Below are 19,664 nucleotides of genomic sequence, written 5' to 3'. Positions count from 1 at the left end.
AGTAAATACAGTGGACTCTCAAAGGGACCCCACGATTTTGTTTCAATTATAGGAAGTTCTGATAAATATGACTGGCGACAACATACCAACTTGTGTTGTAACAAAACATGCACATATGCTTAACAACGCAACACTCAAACACAATACTCACGTGCTATTCACACTTAGAAAAAAAAAAAAAAAACAAATGGCTGAATGCTTCACCTTTCATGCGAGTTCAAACAGTTTTCGATGCTAGCAAGGGCGGCAGGTTTACCGCAAGAGTTTTCTGCGCTGGTCAAGAGCTTGTGGATCCTAGCAATGTTACAAATTAAAAACACACACCGACCACGAGTGTTTATAAAAAGACAAAATACGTTGTGTAAAACGAAAACGCTTATAAAACGTTTATAAAACGAAAAAAAAGATTGTGAACAAGGCTCCTACGGGAGCCGAGACGTCTTTTTTTTGTTTTATGAACACTCGAGGTCGGTGTCTGTTTTTAATTTGTATCATGCGTTTCCCCGACAAGACGGGCTTCCGCCCAACACTTGATTTCATCCTAGCAATGTGCTCAAAGGGTGCAAATGTGCTGCTTCGAGGGGCAAATTCGGCAGATATTTTCCGGCAAGGACAAGAAAAAAGCACGACTTAACCAAATTTACGCAACGAAACAGTTTGAATTAAGCGGCTATGAAATACATTGAAGACGTAGCGGGCCAGCCAAAATTTTGAAATTTGTTTGAATTAACCGAAAGTTTGAAGTATCCGAGTTTGAATTATCGTGAGTATGCTGTACTTTGAGACATGCCTAAACGACAGTATGGACGCCTATCAGTAATTTCTGATAATTTCTGCAAACGTGGTCCGGGCTAGCGGCTATAATTTATGAAAACGTGGTTTGGGCCAGTTACTATTATGGGAATTGAGGAGAACCCCGGCCCGCGATCCCGAGCCGGCGCGAGCTTCGGGAGAGACGCGTTACGCTTAAACCGGTCCGGCGCTCCAATGGTTCGTCGGCGCACCCCCGAGATATGGCACCACCGGTCCGTGCGGGGCATAGGCGCGCGGGCGGCGCGAACGTATGCGCACGGAAGAGGGAGAGAGTCTCGCGGGAGTTTTGGTCGGGGCAGCATCGGCGGAACAACGCGACGGCGGCGGATACCGTGTATCTCAGGTGGGAACTGTTTGTCGCGCGCCGTGAGTGCCTGCCTCCCGTTCGCGATGACTACCCAGACGGCGTAATTCGTGAATGCCATCGAGCCTTGTGCTTGCATGCTTTGGGAGTTCCCAAATAAACGGCTGTGCATCGGCACTACTGTCTTTTGTGTTCTCGTATCAGCGAACCTCACCGGGCTGCCGTAGGTTCGGGAGCTCGCGTGGTTGACATGCCGGGAGCATGTCAACCACGCATTATGCATTGTTGCATATGTTGCGTGGTGGCCTACGCCGGAGTACTGGCTAGGTCGCTCGTAAGAACCCCACGATATCCACACTATAGATGACCTGTGCGACGACGTCATTTCATGTGGACGACTACGAGAGTTCGAGTCCATTGGTTTGGGGTTTGTCTGGCTACTGTCACTGCAAAAATACTTGTGGCAACGTGTCTATGAAACACAGAAGGTAGGTTTACTCGGGCTATTCTAATTAAGCCACCGCATTAGGATGTACACGCGCTTAAGATCCAGCTGGTGCAATATTAAAACTTCCCTGCAACGATCCCGATGAACGATTTCACTATTTTTGTCTGCTGAAGAACTTCGAAAGCTATAGGTATTCCCAGCACAGCGAATCACTGCGTGGTTTGCTCGTCGCAGCAGATACCACTTGTAATTACTACATTGCTTATGTTGCGATTTTTAGGCGCCCGTCGAATACGTTAAATGCTGCAACATGAAAGAAAGGTGGCTTGAGTGACGTCACTCAAACCCGCAATTCTAAGACCGAGAAAGAGAAAAATGTTTTTACTGAGTTACTAAGCTCTCTATGGGCATATAACACTAAAATATGGCTTATGTTCAATACACACATTTTGAATGCGTCTTAAAATCACTTTAGGTTTTCATAGAATTTTAAAATCGTGCACCTCTCCGTCTAACAACGACGATGGTTGAACTCGAAGCTTTCTCGTGAGCCATTTTCTGGAAGGCTGAGTTTGGATCGCAGACGATTTAGACTTTGACTGGCTGAGCCGTGACTTGACTCGAGCTTTGACTTTGACTTTTGCAGACGATTTGCAGACTCACACGCAGTTTGGACTTTTCATCGCAGCGGCTTTGACTCTTCGACCCTTCGCCATTTGATTCGCACGAAGAAAGCTTCGCGTTCAACCTTCGTCGTGATTAGACGGAGGTGTGCGCGATTTTTCTGTCTAATTTTGCACGTCCATGCACCCCACTCCAAATTCAAGCTGCTCCGACCGTGTCGGAAAATGACGCTATCGGTTAGACGTCAGCTTTATATCGCGAAGGACCCAGGTTGGACTCCGACCACGGAAAGCGTTTTTTCCCCTTGTACTTCGCCCACGGTCATCATCATCGTTGGAGAAAGTTGGCTTTCCTGTAGTGAGTTTTAGACGCGACATAGGCCATCAGTAAGACGTATAGAAAGCTTCGCTTTAAATTCATTGCAGAGGACATTCGAAGTGCTAAGTTGCCGTTTTCCGAATATGAGACCATAGCACATAGTTTTGTGTGGCTGACCTCTTTCTGTTAGTTTTCCTGTGCCTGTATAAAACATTTTGCAGTAAAAAAAATGACGCAGCTTTTACTAGTGATGCAAGGCTGGAGAAACAGCAATGGGGGGTGTCGACCTAGCTTCTCCCGGCTTTGCTAAGTTTTGCTGGGCTTTACTACGTTTTACTAAGTTATGTGATCATCTTGCTAGGCTAGGCTAAGTGTTGAGGGGAGAGGCCAAGCTTAGCCGGATTTTAAAAGGCTGTTCCAGTCGGTCCCCTACATTGACAGCGGATTCCAGGGGGGAACAAGCTTGGTCTACCCCCAGCTTTGCTGTTTTTCCAGCCTTGTGCCACTAGAGCAAGCTACGTCCATTTTTTTTTGCGTTTCAGTAGCCCAAGAAAGACTACTAGAGGGTGCTTATACGCATAGGCCCCTTGGGCTAACACTCGGTCAGGTGCGAAAACCGGCTTCACTGTTAGCATACCCTATTTGCGGTAGTGCACCTTTTACAGGAGGCTCAGTATTTTCCTTGGTATTTTTTTTTTGCTAACGCCACCGGACGAAGTTCCAGCTTAAACAGCTCCGCGGTTAAAAACGTGGTCATTACGAATTTATTTTTCCTCCAGTAGAGGAAGGCGAACAGGGGCACTTGAAGCAGGCCAACGACCACGATGATGACGCCGAGGACGTCACTCCAGGCCGGGTACAGGTGGCCCCTCATCGAGGTACGCGGATGGCGGGCCACCGACATGATGACGATTATCTGTGGAAGACGGAGGGTTGTAGGAGCAATCTATTGAAGAACACATGAAGACGAAATACAAGTTTAGATCATTAAAAAGAACGTTTTGGCCCAATCCAAATGGTACCAGTTTAATGGCAAACATCGAAGACACAATCGAGATGTCAAGGAAAACAGATGAAGCGGCCAGCCACTTTCTGGCGATTGATCAATGACGTCACGGAATTTCGTTCGTGCGATTGGCAGCCGCCGACTTTAGCCAGCGCCAAGAAGCAAAACTGTGGGATTGTAGCAAGGGAAGGAAGGGGACTCTAGTTCCGTTCAATTGTCACTTAAATGGTAACGTGTAATTATAATTATCTTCTATAATTCTATTCCCTAAATAATGGTAATCATGTGAGCTATAGTTATTTTATATTACACGTCGAGAACAAAAATAATTGCAGTGGCTGAGCACGGCTATGCTAGGATATACGCAGCGTGAGCTACGGTTCAGCAATCCAATCCAATCCAGTGCAGTCCAGTCACTGCTCCTCGCGCATGCACAGCACGCCTCTCCAGGAGCCACGCGAAACGGTTATCAAGCGGCTCCGGCGCAGCGACAGACTTGGCTACTGCGCAACGGAGGCGGACAGCTGGGCACGCGCCGGCGCCAGTGCGTCTGCCGCGGCTATGACTTCACTCCTCTGGAATGCGCAGACCGGCGAATGTGCAGACACAATTCTCTACACACCCGTACTCGAAATCCAATCCAATTCAATTTAACCCAATCAAATACCATCCAAATCCAAGGCAATGCTCCTCGCGCTTGCGCAGCACGGCCCTTCAAGGTCCACGCGAAACTGCTCAACCTCGGCCAGTGTAGCTTACGATACAAAAAGAAGAGCTTTGAATATGCAGAAAACACGCCAGTTAGATTTTTTGTTTTCGGCTTCGCACGCATGGATAATAAATGCAAAAACAAGAACTGCTACACGTAGCAGTGATGCCGGGGCGAAAATGCAAAAATTGGCTCCTACACGACGTCAGACAAAAAATTGATGTGGTTTAGCTTTGGTTAAGACTAGTTGATAGCGAAAGCTTCACGACCCTGGCTAGGCCCATTATCGATGTGAGGTCGAAGTGCGGTTTCGCCATGATATACAGACATGTTTGCAACCACAAAAGCTAACATATCTAACCAATCAGCTAGACCGGATAAGATGCTGTGCATGTTACAATTGGTAGTTATGCAGATATGGTTGGGAGTTAATACAAATGAAACCACTCTACAGGCTGCGCGTTAAAGATATTGGTATGAGCTTTTCATTAACTACTTTCTCACTGACGTGTTGCCATAAAACGCAAAACTACGCGAACAGCACTCATCATTCGTACCAAATTACAAAATCCCGCTGCTTGGTTTTTCTATGGGGATTTTGAAGGCAGTAGTCTTTCCTGGGATACATATACAAAAAGATTTTGGTCTGTCTGTCTGTCTGTCTGTCTGTCTGTCTGTCTGTCTGTCTGTCTGTCTGTCTGTCTGTCTGTCTGTCTGTCTGTCTGTCTGTCTGTCTGTCTGTCTGCCTGCCTGTCTGTCTGTCCCCGAATTCAACCTTCCGGCCAAATGTCCAAACAATTCGTCAAGAAGTAAATGTAGACAGAACCGTTACAAACAACTAAAACTGTGGGCGTAGATCATACATGTCCCCATTATTTAGCGAAAAGGAAATGCCAGGTACATTTGACGCAAAAATGTAAGTACGTAGCCGGTATTGCCCAAGTTCGTTTAGTTAATAATGCACGTTTGGTTGCTATTTACGATAGCAAGTAAAAAAACAAGCACAAAAACAACAGGGCTCCCGCTCGTGCTGTTCCATGCAGAGAAAGAAACAAAAGGAAAAGATGCGCATTGTGCCAGGCAATGGCGCACGAGCAATGCGAAGGCGGGAAAATTGGATTGCATTGCCGAGAGGAGCCATCTAGGGAGCAAACAGCGTAAGGAGTGGGAGTGGACAGCAAGAAATGAGTTACGAGGCAGGGGAGGCCGAAGACTATCGTCTTTCAACGACATTTGTACCGCAGCAAGCAGATCTATACGCGGTCAATGTTTTTCAATGCTAGGTGAGCGGTAGCTGAGTTGGCCTTTTCAATCTTACGCATTACACTAATATGTAATCGATGACGGGCTCCTATTGCAACAATTTCACAATTACGAAGTCAATGCACTCACTCTTTTAAAGTTAGGCCTCGCCATCATTCCAGCTGTATTTAAAGCAGACGTGCCGCGCAGCGGCTGACACAAAACTTACGCGAGCCCGACTGGCTTCCTCTAGAGAAAAAACAAAGCAGTTCCACTCAAGGTGAAAGCTGTCAAAGTGCGGAGCAGTGATTCGCCATAAGGGCTGTGGTGCCCTCTCTTGACTAGTTTCAGTATCAGCCTGGCGTTGATACCGAAATTAGTCATGAGATTGTTCCGCAGGTCCTGAGAAAAACCTATAAAGAGACACTGGATTTAGTTTTTAGTAATTTGGGGTAATCAATGCGTCAATTCATGCTTTCCTAATACCGTATTTACTCGCATAGTGATCGCACTCGCGTAATGATCGCACCCCTGAAGTTTGTCGTCAAAATATTTCCCGCGCAATGATCGCACTCTGAACTTGCCGCAGCCATATGTCGTATGTGTGACAAGTCTAGATGACGATGGTCGTGCTTACCTTAGTTTCCTCTTCTTTCAAAGCCGACATGGCTACGTTATTGCCGCGGACTTGATTATATTAGCGATATCGGCAAGCATGAGTTCATTATTAGTGCGGAAGAAACTCACTAAATGCACATTATGTACTCACAAGACAAATAAAAAAACGCGCTCGGCTTGCTGCATCGGCAGCCGTGTCTTGACGTCCCACACTGACAGCAGCAGCCACTTATTGGTCGACCTGTTCTCCCCTCGCACCAAACTCATTCCGGCGCGTTCCGTAATTCTGGGGCGTTCCATAATGAAATACTGCATTTTGCGTCATTTGGTGGTCATTCGGTGGTCGGTGGAGTTTTTATTATGTTTTTATTTTTTTATGTTTATTATGTTCATGAGACTTATCATAATCATTCTGACCTGCAACTTGCGTTTTCTGCGCTGAAACTACTTTGCGTAATGAACGCACCCCTAAATTTGCATCATATTTTTTGAAAAAAAGTGCGATCATTACGCGAGTAAATACGATATTGTATTATTGTGTACTTATTTGCAGTCTAGTAACTGCAGCCTCCGCGGAAACGGCGCAGTTCGAAGTTCACCCCCAACACCCCCACTGAAATGCTACTTAGAAAGCCTTCGGCGTCACTTCGTCTTACCGTGAGAAAAAAAGGGCACACGAGCAACCAGCAGATCTTAACGAAAGCGCCTGGAGGGGATCCCAGCATGAATTCGATGTCGAGACAGAGTCGACGTTGGCCTGCGGTCACAAGGAGTTCAATATTTCCCAGAGTACTTTGAAAACATGTCATGAAGACAAGGTACAAATGCGACTGTTTCGTAGAGTTCGCCAGTAGAATAACATTCATGCCGGTTTTAACATTAAAGGTGAATGATAAATAAAAAAAGTAAGAGCAGTGGCTCGCCATCCACTTTTCCGCACCGGCAGTTACGTCACGGGGAGGAACTTCAGGTGCAAACATTCCGGTGATTAACTGACGTCGACGAAGCGAGAAACACAAAGCACATACGGGCGGCAATATATGGCGCCCGTATACGTCGTTTGGTGCCCGAAATAAGTCGTGATCCAACTAGCTCAACAACAAGTTTTGTGAAAAGGGAGTAACTTGACAAATATGTCAGGTAGCATTAAAAAAATTGGCTCCAATCCATGCTTTGAAGGTGATTGGAAAGCGAAGCATTAAATGACACCCACAACAATCGCTCATTCGACGTCACTTGAATTCACACACGTGGCTCTACAAAAAGTGAAGCAAGAGCTACTGCCAGCCGTTACTTGGAATTCGCGGGGGCGACGTACAAAACGCAGCAGCGTACCGGCCACGGCCGGGCTAGAATGGTGGACGACGCCGCCGTAGTCCGGCCGTGCGTTGGCAGAAAGAAAACGGAGAGGAGCGTCTTTCGAAGGGTGACACAGCGGAACTTAGCCATCCTGATGTGATAGCTTGGGGCTACACCACCGCGTGACTCAAGCGCAGACACCGAAACGATTTGGCATGTGAGCTTAGTGATTCCCATTTATACTGATTTAAACTAGTTAGCTTAAAGGTGAGAGAGGTGAGAAAGGTGAGCGAGAAAGGTGAGCGAAGTTTTATAATCGCTATTTATCAGGACCAGTTGTTCCTTCCGCCTTTTGTAATACCTCTTAAAACATAACCGAATTGGTATTCACCAATCTAGAAAACAGAGTCCCATTCGTGGCAAGCAGTGCGCAACAGGTAGCGTTTCTCTAGCGGCCAGATGTCTGTATGTGGTCTCCACATTTTGTTTTCCCGCCATGCAAGCCAATCATTAACGAATCTTTGTCGTACGACCAATTAATTCCGTCGTGCTCAGGTTACACAGGAGGTGCTGTCGAACAAGTTAATCAAGCCGTGCAAAGGAAGCGCGCAATGGACGCGAAGCTGCACCAAAACAGGCCCAAGACAACCGTTGCTAAAGCAGACGACAAAGCCGTACTGCCGCCGCCGCCGCCGGCGAGCAGGAAATTCCGTGCGGGGAACGCTGCGCAAATTCGCCGCGCCATCTCTAGTGTGCTCCGTGAGTGAAACCCTTGTCACCAACCCTTCCACTTTCTTCCTTTTCTTGAACAAGATTCTCAATTTTTAAGATTCTAAGATTCTAAGATTTTAAGGGGATGGCGCAGTAATTTTTTGGCAGAGGTACTTAGCGACCTTCTATTCTAAGTACTGGATGTGTTTGGTGACTACGTTCTGAAAGCATTTAGGATTTAGGAAAATAGTAAATAAAAACGTGTCCCAGGGTCCCTTTAAAATTCGCTATGTTTGTTACTTACTGGCCAGTGGTTCGCACAATGCCGATGCGGTTTTCTGATGGGTAGTTAAAAACAATTAAAAGCAACAAGAGCAGTCCTAACTTTTCAATCAAATCTTTCAAAAGCGTCACCGCTGCGTTTAACAGTGATCGCAAGGCTTCGTTTCCTTCGCATCAAATCCAGTGTTTATTGGCTAGTGTTTTGTTGCTTAACTAAGTTTCAATTTTCGCTATTTTCGGCTTCGTACCGTAGAACCAGGACACCGTGTAGAGCTCCATGACGGCGATCATGGGCAGGATCAGCCCACCAATGTACGTGTCGATCAGGTTCAGCACGTACATCCCGCCCTGCGAGAGATTTCAGCGAAAGGCTTCACTTGGAGATTACCGACAAAATAAACTGGCCCCGCATCTGCTCGCGTCGGTGGAAATGTCGTTGAAAGACGACAGTCTTCTGCCGCTCCAGCAACGTAATGCCTCTCCTGCCTCATCCGCCCACCCTCTCACGCTGTTCCCATCCTGTCCCGGTGCACCCGTCGGAGCTTTGCGTAGTTCAATTTTCCCCCTCCGCACTGCTACCCCGCCATGTCTTGGTGTTGTTGCACATAAAAGAAAAGGACAGCCCATCCACGAATTTTGGCAGGGGCAAAGTGTTTGGTGTTTGGATAGTTTCAATGATGAATAAGTGTAGTTCACGGGTTCGATCGATCGATCAATCAATCAATCAATCAATCAATCAATCAATCAATCAATCAATCAATCAATCAATCAATCAATCAATCAATCAATCAATCAATCAATCAATCAATCAATCAATCAATCAATCAATCAATCAATCAATCAATCAATCAGGGCAAACATTTAAGGGGCGTCGTCGGTCTAAAGAAATTTCCTGGTTAATGCCTCTTCTGAGCTAAATCGAATGACCCGATGACACGTGGCGGAAGTATTTATGTGTAATATTACATATGCTGGAAAAAGGTAGGAGAAACTATGTTTGTACACGTATGGGCCGCTACGTCAATAAGCCTCTTTTTTTTTTTCAACGAGTGCCAGACGGGAAGAGGTGGTGACGACGTCGCGACTGAACGACGGTGGATATGAGTACGTCATCAAGCACACCTTGCGGCTCAGAAATAAATCGCAGAAATGGAGCAGGAAGTTCAGTTGCTAGGCAACGACTGTGCATGCGCGGATTGATCCGGTTACGTTGGCTTCAGAAATACAACGGGTTTTAACACGACTGCGCTATACTCCAGTACAGCTCAACTGCCCCTGCACCTCATCACCGCAAGCGGCTGTTCCTCCGCGCGCCTCAAGGAGTGCGTTACTGCGAGCATTTTGAACGTGGCACGAGTCGTTTCCGCGATTTTTCGAAATATCTACGCTTATAAATAACTGCAGCGGCGACAAAAGAACTAGGTAAGAAGAATCAGACGATGTCACGTAATTGCGATAAGCACAATTTTCATTCAAAACGCGCGCCCGCGCGTTGATGTCACGAGTCCGTCGCTTCAGCGGAGTGATACACAACATGAGCTATTGCCGTTCTCAACTGGTACGCGAGTATAGATGCTTGCCTCACGAAATGCTCTCGCTAAAATACGGGCAAAATCTGCGACAACAGTCAAAGCCCCGGATATAAACCTTTACTCGAAAAGCGCGACTGTAATCATTTCGCTTTCCTACACATAAGCGGTCTGTATGCGAATTATCGCTCTCACTCTGCTCTTTCAAGCTACTTGAGAGCCTGCGTTTTTGTTTGGAAACTGCATGTTTGAGAGGCCCCCTTTAATTTCAAACTATAACCCTTGGCGACACGGCGTGTACAATTGTACACGCGACTTTAAGCGCATTTTTGTGAGTTACAATCGTCGTCGTCCCCACTTGAACCGCTCAGCCAGCATTCACATTTCCCGCTCTACGGCGGGAAATGCGAATGCTGGCCGAGAGGTTCAAGTGGGGTTCAAGAACACCTACTGAGCGGTTCAAGAACAGCAACTTGACACGCCAAATGCTCGGCGCGTCAAGTAGGTGTTCTTGGTTTTACGTTTTCTATCCAGTTAAAACGTTTATTAAAGCAAAACAGAAGCTGTTAATTTAATACATAAGGGCTACAGATCAGAATGAGAATGATGTGTACACGTCTTCTATTGTAGCAATGGTTAGGCAACGGTGGTCACGTTTACGATAGTGTGTTTACGATTAAGACACGACCTAATTTATTAACTACTGATGAGATCGAGTTGCTTATGGTTTCTAGGCGAAATTTGGTTATCAATACATACACAGGCAGTTTGAACTTTTTCCGACAGCTACATCATAATGCGTGTCGCAAAACGATATTGCATGTGAGTGTGTTGTGTGCACGGGCGTACTAGTGGTGGTTCATGAGGAGTGATCTTCTAGGTCAATTATCGGGATCACTATCAGGCTCTTAACAAAAATAAATTGAAGAAGAAACTCTTTAAACGAGACTATGTTTTTATATTATACGCGGAACCAAAATAAACACACACAACAGACACGGATACAAAGGTGCAAGACCAACGACAGGTAAGCGGAGCTAAGCCTCGGCGAAAACGTTTTAGTCCTAACTGGAAAACGCCACAGTGTGAACATGCCGGACGAGTCAAAGTCGGTTAATGAAAAGTCCACAGTAGGTGTTCGATGCTGGAACGGGGTTGCACTACGTCACGTCCAAGAGGCGCAGTCGTGGTGTCTCGGTGTTCAAAGGTCCAGGTGGCGTGTCGAGGCAGCAGTGGTAGAGCGCGCACCGAGCTCCCGTTGCACAGTCGTGGGGCCCGCAGCTCTCTTGAGGCGTCGCTGCCTCCTACCGACGTCCGGCCATCCGACTCGCTTGCAGAGGGAACCTCCTGGAGGTTGCAGTCGTGGAAGATCTCTTGGGGCGCAGCATTGGTCCGGTCGCCCGACATCCCGGTCACGCTTCACACTCTGACTGTCTGCTCACTCGGTGTTCTTCACTGGATCGCTTCTCCCCCGGGCCGCTGCCGCTGGCAGTTTCTTATTCGCCAGCGCCCGCCGTGAGCTCGTCCTGTCACCTCCAGCGTTTTGCGTCGTAGCTCTTGGTGAAGATGATGGTGCTCTTGGGCTGTTTGTAACGTACCCCACAGCGCGCGTCTTGTTTATGGTCGTCGTCTTATTTTATGGGCGTGCATTTTCATAGTGATTTCTTCGCGTCACAGCACAACCGATAACAAGAGGTATCACCACATCTGCTCTTAGCAGGGAGTTGATCGACGAGTCGTTCTTCCCTGCTGTGCACCGATTCAACGAGCTGATAAGGACCGGGTAATCCCCTGGTGCAGGAGATCATTGGTGCCCACCTTGTCAGCCAACTAGAGCGGCTCAGGCAAACTTCGACCGGCCGCACGGTGCTGAGGCAGCTAGGATACCAGATAGCGGACGCCAACCACCCTCGACCGTTTGAAAACTGTGCCACAGGACATCCGTACGCTCATCAGGGTTGCTCCGCTTCCGGGAAACATGCACCCTGAGCATCATGCACAGCGCAGACAAGCACGGGTACATTTCCTACAAGGGAAGTACTCGGACCACCCTCATGTGCGATTGAGGGACGCGACCCACTACGCATCCCATCCAGCCACAGCAGTAGCGTCATCGACGGCTCAGGCGGTGTTGCTCGCACTGCGACCGTAAAAACCAAAAACATCGTTGAAGCCGAAGAAATGGCCATCGCACTGGCGATGGCGTCTCCAACTTCCAATAAACCACTTCCAATAAACCTACAGTAAATAAACTTCCAACAAACTTCCCATTAAGCAATGAGCCAAGAGGCCTGCAGAAACTAAGGCAACGGTCGTATCTCAATATCCGCCCTAAGACTACAAAAAAAAAAAAAGCCGTTCTACTGAATGTGAAAGCTGTCGGAAGTGCAGAGCAGTGAATCGCCATAATGGGCTGTGGCGCCGTTGTGCGCTCACTGATACCCCCCATCACGCTCTTCGCCGCCCTGTCTCACTCCTGTCTTGATGAACATGCAATTCAAATTTCCCGCCTTCGCAGCGCTCGTGCGTCCCCTGCCTGAAACTGCGCCAGCGGGTGTTCTGTTCTTTTTGGGCTTACTTTAATTTCGTATGCTGGAGCCTTCAGCGTCATTTCGAACGCGATATTTTTTCTTGCGCGGCTGGAGCCTTTCTGCGTCATTTCGAGCGCCATTTTTTTCTCGCGCAGCCGCTTTTTACGCTTACTGTCGTAAAAACCAACCCAACGAGCGTTCCTACCTAAATGAATGTGGGGGCGGCCGGTTATATACAGAGATTTTGACTGAAATATACCTGAAGTTTTCGTTGCGCTAAACAACGCGGAGATGTATGACAAGCGCCAGCGGTTCACGAGGTTCGAATGGTTATGACTATTTAAACCGCGTGGTTTTCGAAGCCTCAGCGTGACTCTCTGACGGCGGTACACCAGGCTCTACTTGGGTTCGTTATCTCTCCGCGCCGCGTGATTCCGGCAGTTGCTTGACATCGGCCGTTAGCGAGCTACGACGACAATGCCAGCCCATAAATGCTCTGCACTTAAACCCTACTTTACTAATATGGACGCCAGGTCCCGCTGGGCTTTACGAAAACGAGCGAGCACACGCTACCGGCCGAGCATGCACCATCCGGGCCCCGCACCAGTTGCTCCGTGACCCAGAGCCTATACAGCACCAGTACCGGGCACTTCTGCGACACCACCGCCTTGACAGATGTGCCCATCCACCATCGCGCCAGAAGCTCACTCGAGAGTAGCCTGTAGCCTGGCGGCAGCTACAAACAAGCACATATCCCCAGCTTAGCTTCCTGCATATCATACACCCCATAATATGTCCACCAACATGCCCACACTGCAGCGAACATCCAACACTGTACCACACCACGTGGGCTTGCCAAAAAGCACCAGCAGCCGTCATTATTCGCACCCCCACCCTCGAGCAGTGGGAGGCCGCGCTGTGCAGTTCGGACCCTGGGGAACAGTGAGAGTTGGTGGGCCGGGCACGCAGGACCGCAGCCGCCGCAGGGGCCCTGGACTGAGGGCTTCTCCCGCTTTATAGCGCGAACCTCTTTTACTTGAATAAATCTTTCGCCACCACCCCCACCATCCCCTGGTTAGTCAGCAGCAGCAACGGGTACTTAAGCAACAGAAAGAGAAACGTAAACCCTCCCAAATTTTTAATAATATCACGAGAGCGACCATCGATCGGCATGCCAGCACCTTATCGCGGTGTTCAGCGGCGAAATAGGCGGGTGTACGCGCAGCAGTAAAAGGCACTTTCATGTGCGAGCAGCGCCTGCTGCGCTGTTTCCTAGAGAATGGTTTACCCCCTGCTACGGTATTTTTTTACGTGCAGAGCACTTTATGGGCTCGTCTTACCGTCTTAGCTCGCTAACGGTCGATGCGACTGCCGGAATCAGGCGGCGCAGCGAGACAACGGACCCAAGTAGAGCCTTCTGTACCGGCGTCAGGGAGTCACGCTAAGGCTTCTCAAAACCACGCGATTTAAATAGTCATAACCGCACGAACCTCGTGAACCGCTGGCGCTTGTCATACATCTCCCCGTTGTTTAGCGCAGAGAAAACTTCAGGTACATTTCAGGTAAAATCTGTGTATATGACCGGCAGCCCCGCGTTCATTTAGTTAGGAACGCTCGATGGGTTGGTTTTTACGATAGTCAGCGAAAAAAGCGGCCGCGCAAGACAAAAATGGCGCGTTCGAAATGCCGCATAAAGGCTACAGTCACGCAAGAAGAAAATGGCGCGTTCGAAATGACGCAGTACAGCTCCAGCGTACGAAATTAAAGCAAGAACAAAACTCCCACCTCCCCTCGCGGGAACCCCTGTGTAGCTGCGACGCATAGGCGGAGCGGCGAAGGGACCGCGTTTTAAAGCGCGCATAACGTTGAGGGGACTGCGTAAGCCGGTCCCAGTCGATGACGACGTTGGCGTACTTGTAAAGCGGCGTGGACTCTAGGTGTTTGAGCCAAGCGTGGATGTTGCTTCGCCGGAGAACGGCACACCGGTTATATGTGCAGCGCGCCCGAAGGAGAGGAAACCGCGGAAGAGAGAGTACTGCACATGCGCCGGCCCCAGCGCGTCTGCCGCGCCTATGACGCAACGTGCCGCGGCTATGACGCAACACAATCCAACACAATCCACTTTAATCCAATCCAAATCCAAATCCAAATCCAAATCAAATCCAATCCAAGCCAAGCCAAGCCAAGCCAAGCCAAGCCAAACCAATTCAATCCAAGCCAATCCAATCGAATCCAATCCAATGCCCCTCGCGAGAGAGTGTTCGCTATCGGAGAGGAGAGGGGGTGAGCGGCGGAGAGCGGCGGAGAGCGGGAGAGAGCACAGCTGGCGCGGCGAGGAGAATGGGGGAGGGGCAGACAACGCCGCCGCCGATGACGACGACGCCGGAGGGACAAGGCGAGTGAATGAGATGCTCTGCATCTAAAAACGAGACTCCCGCTAGCTCAGTTTCAGGCAGGGGCACGCGAGCACTGCGAAGGCGGGAAATTTGAAATGTATTGGGTGGCAGCAGTGAGCGGATAACGGCGCTGCAGCCCGTTATGACAAATCACTGCTGTGCACTGCCGACAGCTTTCACATTGAGGCTCTGCACTGCCGACAGCTTTCACATTGAGTGGAATGGCTTTTAATTTTTTTTGAAGCAGATGCGCAATTCACATGCGCGTTTGACTTATGTCGTAACACTTGCCCGGCACGCACGTCAGGATTGTATACGTTGCTTATTACCTTTCGCGGCTAGCGGAACGGTCATCGCAGATACGAAAAGCAGGGGGTGTGTTGCTGTAAGGAGAACAGCATAGTAGACAACACTCATCTAGCAGATTTTTCTATGCGCATGCGCGTACTCCCGCCTACTTTGCCGCAGGACACCGTGATAAGGCGTTGACATGCCAATCAGTGGTCGCTCTTACCATATTAAAAATTTCGGAGGGTGAACGTAACAAAAGTACTTTGGCTTCGCATACAGAAGTTGATTATGAGGTTTAATCGCACGGACGCTACACAGGCGATGAGGCGCGCAGGAGTGGCGGGCTCCGGATGAAGGTTGACCTCCTGGGTATCTTTACGTGCGCCGAAATCTCGAACACACAGGCGTTTTCGCTTTTCGCCTCCACCAGAAAAACGATCACCGCGGCCGAGAATCGAACACACACGTCCTTGGGCTCAGCTGCTCAGAAGTTAAGGGGGGGGGGGGGAAGAATAACAAACTGCTGGCAAGGTGAGAGAATAGGAAGATAATAGCAAGAGAATAGCATAGGAGAATAGCAAACGGCTTGCAAGGGAAGACATGCAGAGTATTCTCACACGAGTTGTCATGCAGAGGCCGCATACGAAGCCGATGAACGACGTGATGATGGACATCGCAGCCGGGTATTGCCTGAGTATCGGGAACTCGTCCTTCAGTGGCACCAGCACGGACTCGAACATCGCGAACTGGTAGGCACGAAAAAAAAAAAAAAGGTACCGTTGGCACATGCGTCATGGTACTGTCAGAGAGCGGTCATACAAAGTTTTTAATCTTTTTGATTCTTTAATTGTTCTAGGAAGTAATTTCTGCAGAGTTTGGTCGGAACATTTGCTGCACCTTAAGGATGTTTTGGCCCTTATTTGAACAAGTGCGATGCTTCACACTACTGGTTTTAAGTTTTCAGACGATTTAACGAAAGTTTGCTGCTTTCGATGTTAGATATTTGGACGTACCTTTGTATACGGCTTAGACTGGATTAGCTGTCACTGCTTATTGTAAGGACTGAACTTGGCATCTAGGCGAAAGCAACTATTTGGAATGAAGAAATTAGTAATCTAGACATACGAAACAGTCTCTATTAAACAACATTTCGTAGGGCTTCCGTAATAAACAGTGTTTTTTTCTTTGTAGCATTTTTACCGCAACTAGGAGCTAGTTATCTTTGTACCTAAAAAGGTCATTCAGAGAAAATACAAGTTTGGTTCATTAGAAAAACTTCGTTGCCCCGGTAACACCGATATCACTCTTACCGCAAACTTTAAAAAAAAATAACATAGAAATGAAAAGGAAACACATGAAGCAATGGTGACACCCCAGCCACATTCCGGCGACGTCGCTATGACGCCGCCCACCAAAGCCACCACCAAGAAAGATGACTGGGCGATTCTAGTGGGGCTTCTAGTTTCGTTTGATCGTATCACGTAATGATATCGTGCAGTTTGCACATTGATAACCATGTTTTTAATCCAACATTACGTGACTGCTACTCATATTACGTCACTTTAGCGCGAAATTTGGAAGGTTTTCAATATCTCTTGCGTTTCTTTTTGTTTAAAAAGTCCTTTCTTGGCTGGAATTCAACTGAGTGAGTTACGAAAGACTGCTTCTTTAAAATTAGAAAAAACTCGTATTTTGTCGTCCTGGCACCTTTAAAACTACACTTTTCCACGTTTTTTAACCCACCTGGCTGTCCACTGCTAACAGCAGGAGCATGGTAAAGAAGGCGAAAGCCCAGAAGTTCGAGCCAGGAATTAGGCTGGCTGCCTCAGGATACGCCACGAATGCCAGCCCGTGTCCTGAAAGAAGCCAGGCACGTTTGAAACGAAGTCAATGGAGTTGCAAAACGACATAAAAATGGTTCAGGTTTAATACTTGTAAACGTAGTTATGGCGAGCGAAAGGTCTGTTTCGTTTGGCTTTGCAAACACTGTGCCGACAGTGTGCATGACAGTTGGTCTCTCTTCGCTCCACCCGCCGCGGTGGCTTAGTGGCTAAGGCGATGTGCTGCTGAGCTCAAGGACGCGGGTTCGATTCCCGGCCGCGGCTGCCGCTTTTCTGATGAAGGCGACAAGGGAAAACGCCTGTGTGTTCGAGATTTCGGCGCACGCTAAAATCACGAGGTATTTTGTCTTGATGGACCGGTTAAGTGCGTTTTTTTTTGTGAAATTATCATTTCATGTTGTACCATTCTCCATACAAGGAGCCGTGTACATATAACTGATTATCAATGATCCGAATCTACCCTGATTCTGTGTGTATGCGGGCCCACATGCGGCCACAAGAACATGATGGGACACAGTTCCTCCCCGTGTTTCGGATGCGCTCGATGCGTGGTCAGGTCGTACTGCCAGCTCTTGCTATCGTACACATTTCCGTGCAAGTCTTGCATCGATAGTGTTGAAATCAACCCGGTGAAACACGCTAACCTTTGTCAGCAACGCTGGCAACCGGCAGGTTCAGGTTGTGAGCCATGTTTCCGAGCACAGCAAACACGACAATGGCTCCAGACAGGCTGGTAAAGAGGTCCGCCATAGTAATGATCATTATGTCCCTGTGGGCGGAAGAGCGCGAGAGCAGAACATAAGTTTTCTGTAAACTGCATCATCATAACCACGACTAGTATCATCAACATTACCACACCACCACCATCATCAGCAGCATCACACCACCAACCACACCACTGTCATCATCAGCGTCATAATCATCCTCATAATCAACAGCGGCCCAATAATCATCATTATCATCATAGCAATCAGCCAGCTTACGTGCACAGCAAGATGAAGCATGCATGCACCCACCCAGACTTCGAAGCCACCGCTATACTGTGTCAGCGGAATCCATTCTTTGTTGCAGAATACCTTCCTCGTCTGTCTGCAGAGGAGTTAATTCCATCGCTCGTAGTTATTCTTCTTGCACAGGTGGTCCTTAAACTTATTCTTTATTTAACGGCACGGGAAAAGAGTCCTGAAACACTTTGTCGGCAGTGCAAGTAAACTACTTCAATAATTGTTAGGAAACGTGGCCCAGGGCACTTGGGAGAAAGAGAATTTTGGAACTGGCATTGGAAAGACGGAGGCACTGCTAATTTAGGGACCCCTTCTTGCGCCTGTACGAAATCCCGGCTTTTACGTATCATTGCCGCTACTGCGCGCCACGAAGCAGGGATGCCCAAAACTGGATAGCTTCTTCATGCCCGGGTGAAGCAGTGGCATCATTCTTGCCATGAAGACAAAATACACCTTTGTTTATTTTTTGAACCAACTAGCCCCTGCTACGTCACTCGGTTTCTTGCCAGGCACGAAAAACGTTTTTTCATTTAAAAAACGTACAAAATATTGAAAATGTAAGCTCAAATTTCGCGCTTCCGCGACGTAAAATGAACTGGAGTGAAATAATGTTACCTGCACTAAAAACAGAGTCATCGATGTGTTAACTGCACGGCAGTGTTCCAAGTGATACGATCAAACGATCAACTAGATCAACGATCAACTAGACGCCCCACTACAATTTCGCAGTCATGTTTCTATTCTATGACTTAGGTCTGTGCCCTGCCAATCGCACACACACAAAAAATCTCTGACGTCATAGAAAATCGTTGGGAAGTGGCTGTGAAGTCGCCGCTGTTTCGAATGTTTTCTTTATATATCGATTAGTTGATAAACTCTGTAATAAAGTCGTTATCATTGTTATCGGGACAAATTAGTTTTGGTAATCAATCGTACGTGTATTTTGTCTTCATGGTCTTTTTTAGTACAAATGTCACAGGGCATCTATCTATGCTAGCGTTGCATATTAGAAGCATCTGGGTGTATCGTAGAAATCTCACCGGCGAAGGTCGTTCTTGAAGTCATTAAAGCTGCCGAGACATATGATCGTGCCCATGGAGGCACCCAAGGAGTAGAAAATCTGTTGGCATGCTTGGTTCCACACCTGCAACGAATTGATGTTGCGGCGAACACATCAACACAGGTAAGTTTCCAGTGCAACTAAAAAAATGCGCGCCAATCCACCCTGTGAAGGTGGTTGGAAAGCCAAGCTGTAAACGACACCCACAACGATTAGCCATGCGACGTCACTTGAATTCTCATACGTGGCTCTACAAAAAGTAAAACCAGAGACAAGTGCAATGCACTTAGCCACACCCTTAATAATTCAAAGAGATATTCTTTGCTAAGGTTAAATGAATGAATGATTCATGAACGGTGGTTGGTTGAGTTGTATTAGTGAAGCAAATGAGTGGAAACGTTTTTGACAAAATTAAAGGAAGCTCAAACCTGGTGTTAGGCGATTTAACTTCTCCTCGGTGTCTGGGGCACACCGACAAAAGAGAGGAGATCGGTGGTAGTGACGGAGGAAAATTTACGTGCCATGCGTTGGTGTGAGCTTACTTTTTTTACAACTCCTAGAGCATGTCCAAGGCACGCACACGGCCACTACACCTGCCGTGGGCGGAGCTCACAGCGGAGCAAGAGGTCGCGCGACGC

The 19,664-nt window shown here is 48.0% G+C and overlaps 1 protein-coding gene across 1 annotated transcript in view; it reads right to left on the bottom strand.

Annotated features, from left to right (window-relative positions):
- Positions 1–19,664, bottom strand: part of LOC144157933 (sodium-dependent proline transporter-like) — a 39,949-nt gene that overhangs the window by 1,414 nt on the left and 18,871 nt on the right. Inside the window, exons 7-13 of the mRNA XM_077688646.1 lie at positions 19,007–19,110; positions 17,607–17,731; positions 16,865–16,977; positions 15,739–15,867; positions 8,623–8,722; positions 6,739–6,839; positions 3,268–3,423 (exon numbers count right to left, since the gene is read on the bottom strand). Coding sequence (XP_077544772.1) covers positions 3,268–3,423; positions 6,739–6,839; positions 8,623–8,722; positions 15,739–15,867; positions 16,865–16,977; positions 17,607–17,731; positions 19,007–19,110 — 828 coding nt within the window. The remainder of the gene's footprint in view (positions 1–3,267; positions 3,424–6,738; positions 6,840–8,622; positions 8,723–15,738; positions 15,868–16,864; positions 16,978–17,606; positions 17,732–19,006; positions 19,111–19,664) is intronic.

This window comes from Haemaphysalis longicornis, unplaced genomic scaffold, assembly GCF_048455015.1.
Source record: "Haemaphysalis longicornis isolate Haplotype H1 unplaced genomic scaffold, Haemaphysalis longicornis Haplotype H1 scaffold_10, whole genome shotgun sequence".
NCBI lineage: Eukaryota > Metazoa > Arthropoda > Arachnida > Ixodida > Ixodidae > Haemaphysalis > Haemaphysalis longicornis.
Note: the sequence above shows the minus strand (reverse complement) of the source record. Positions and strands in the feature narration are given on the sequence as shown.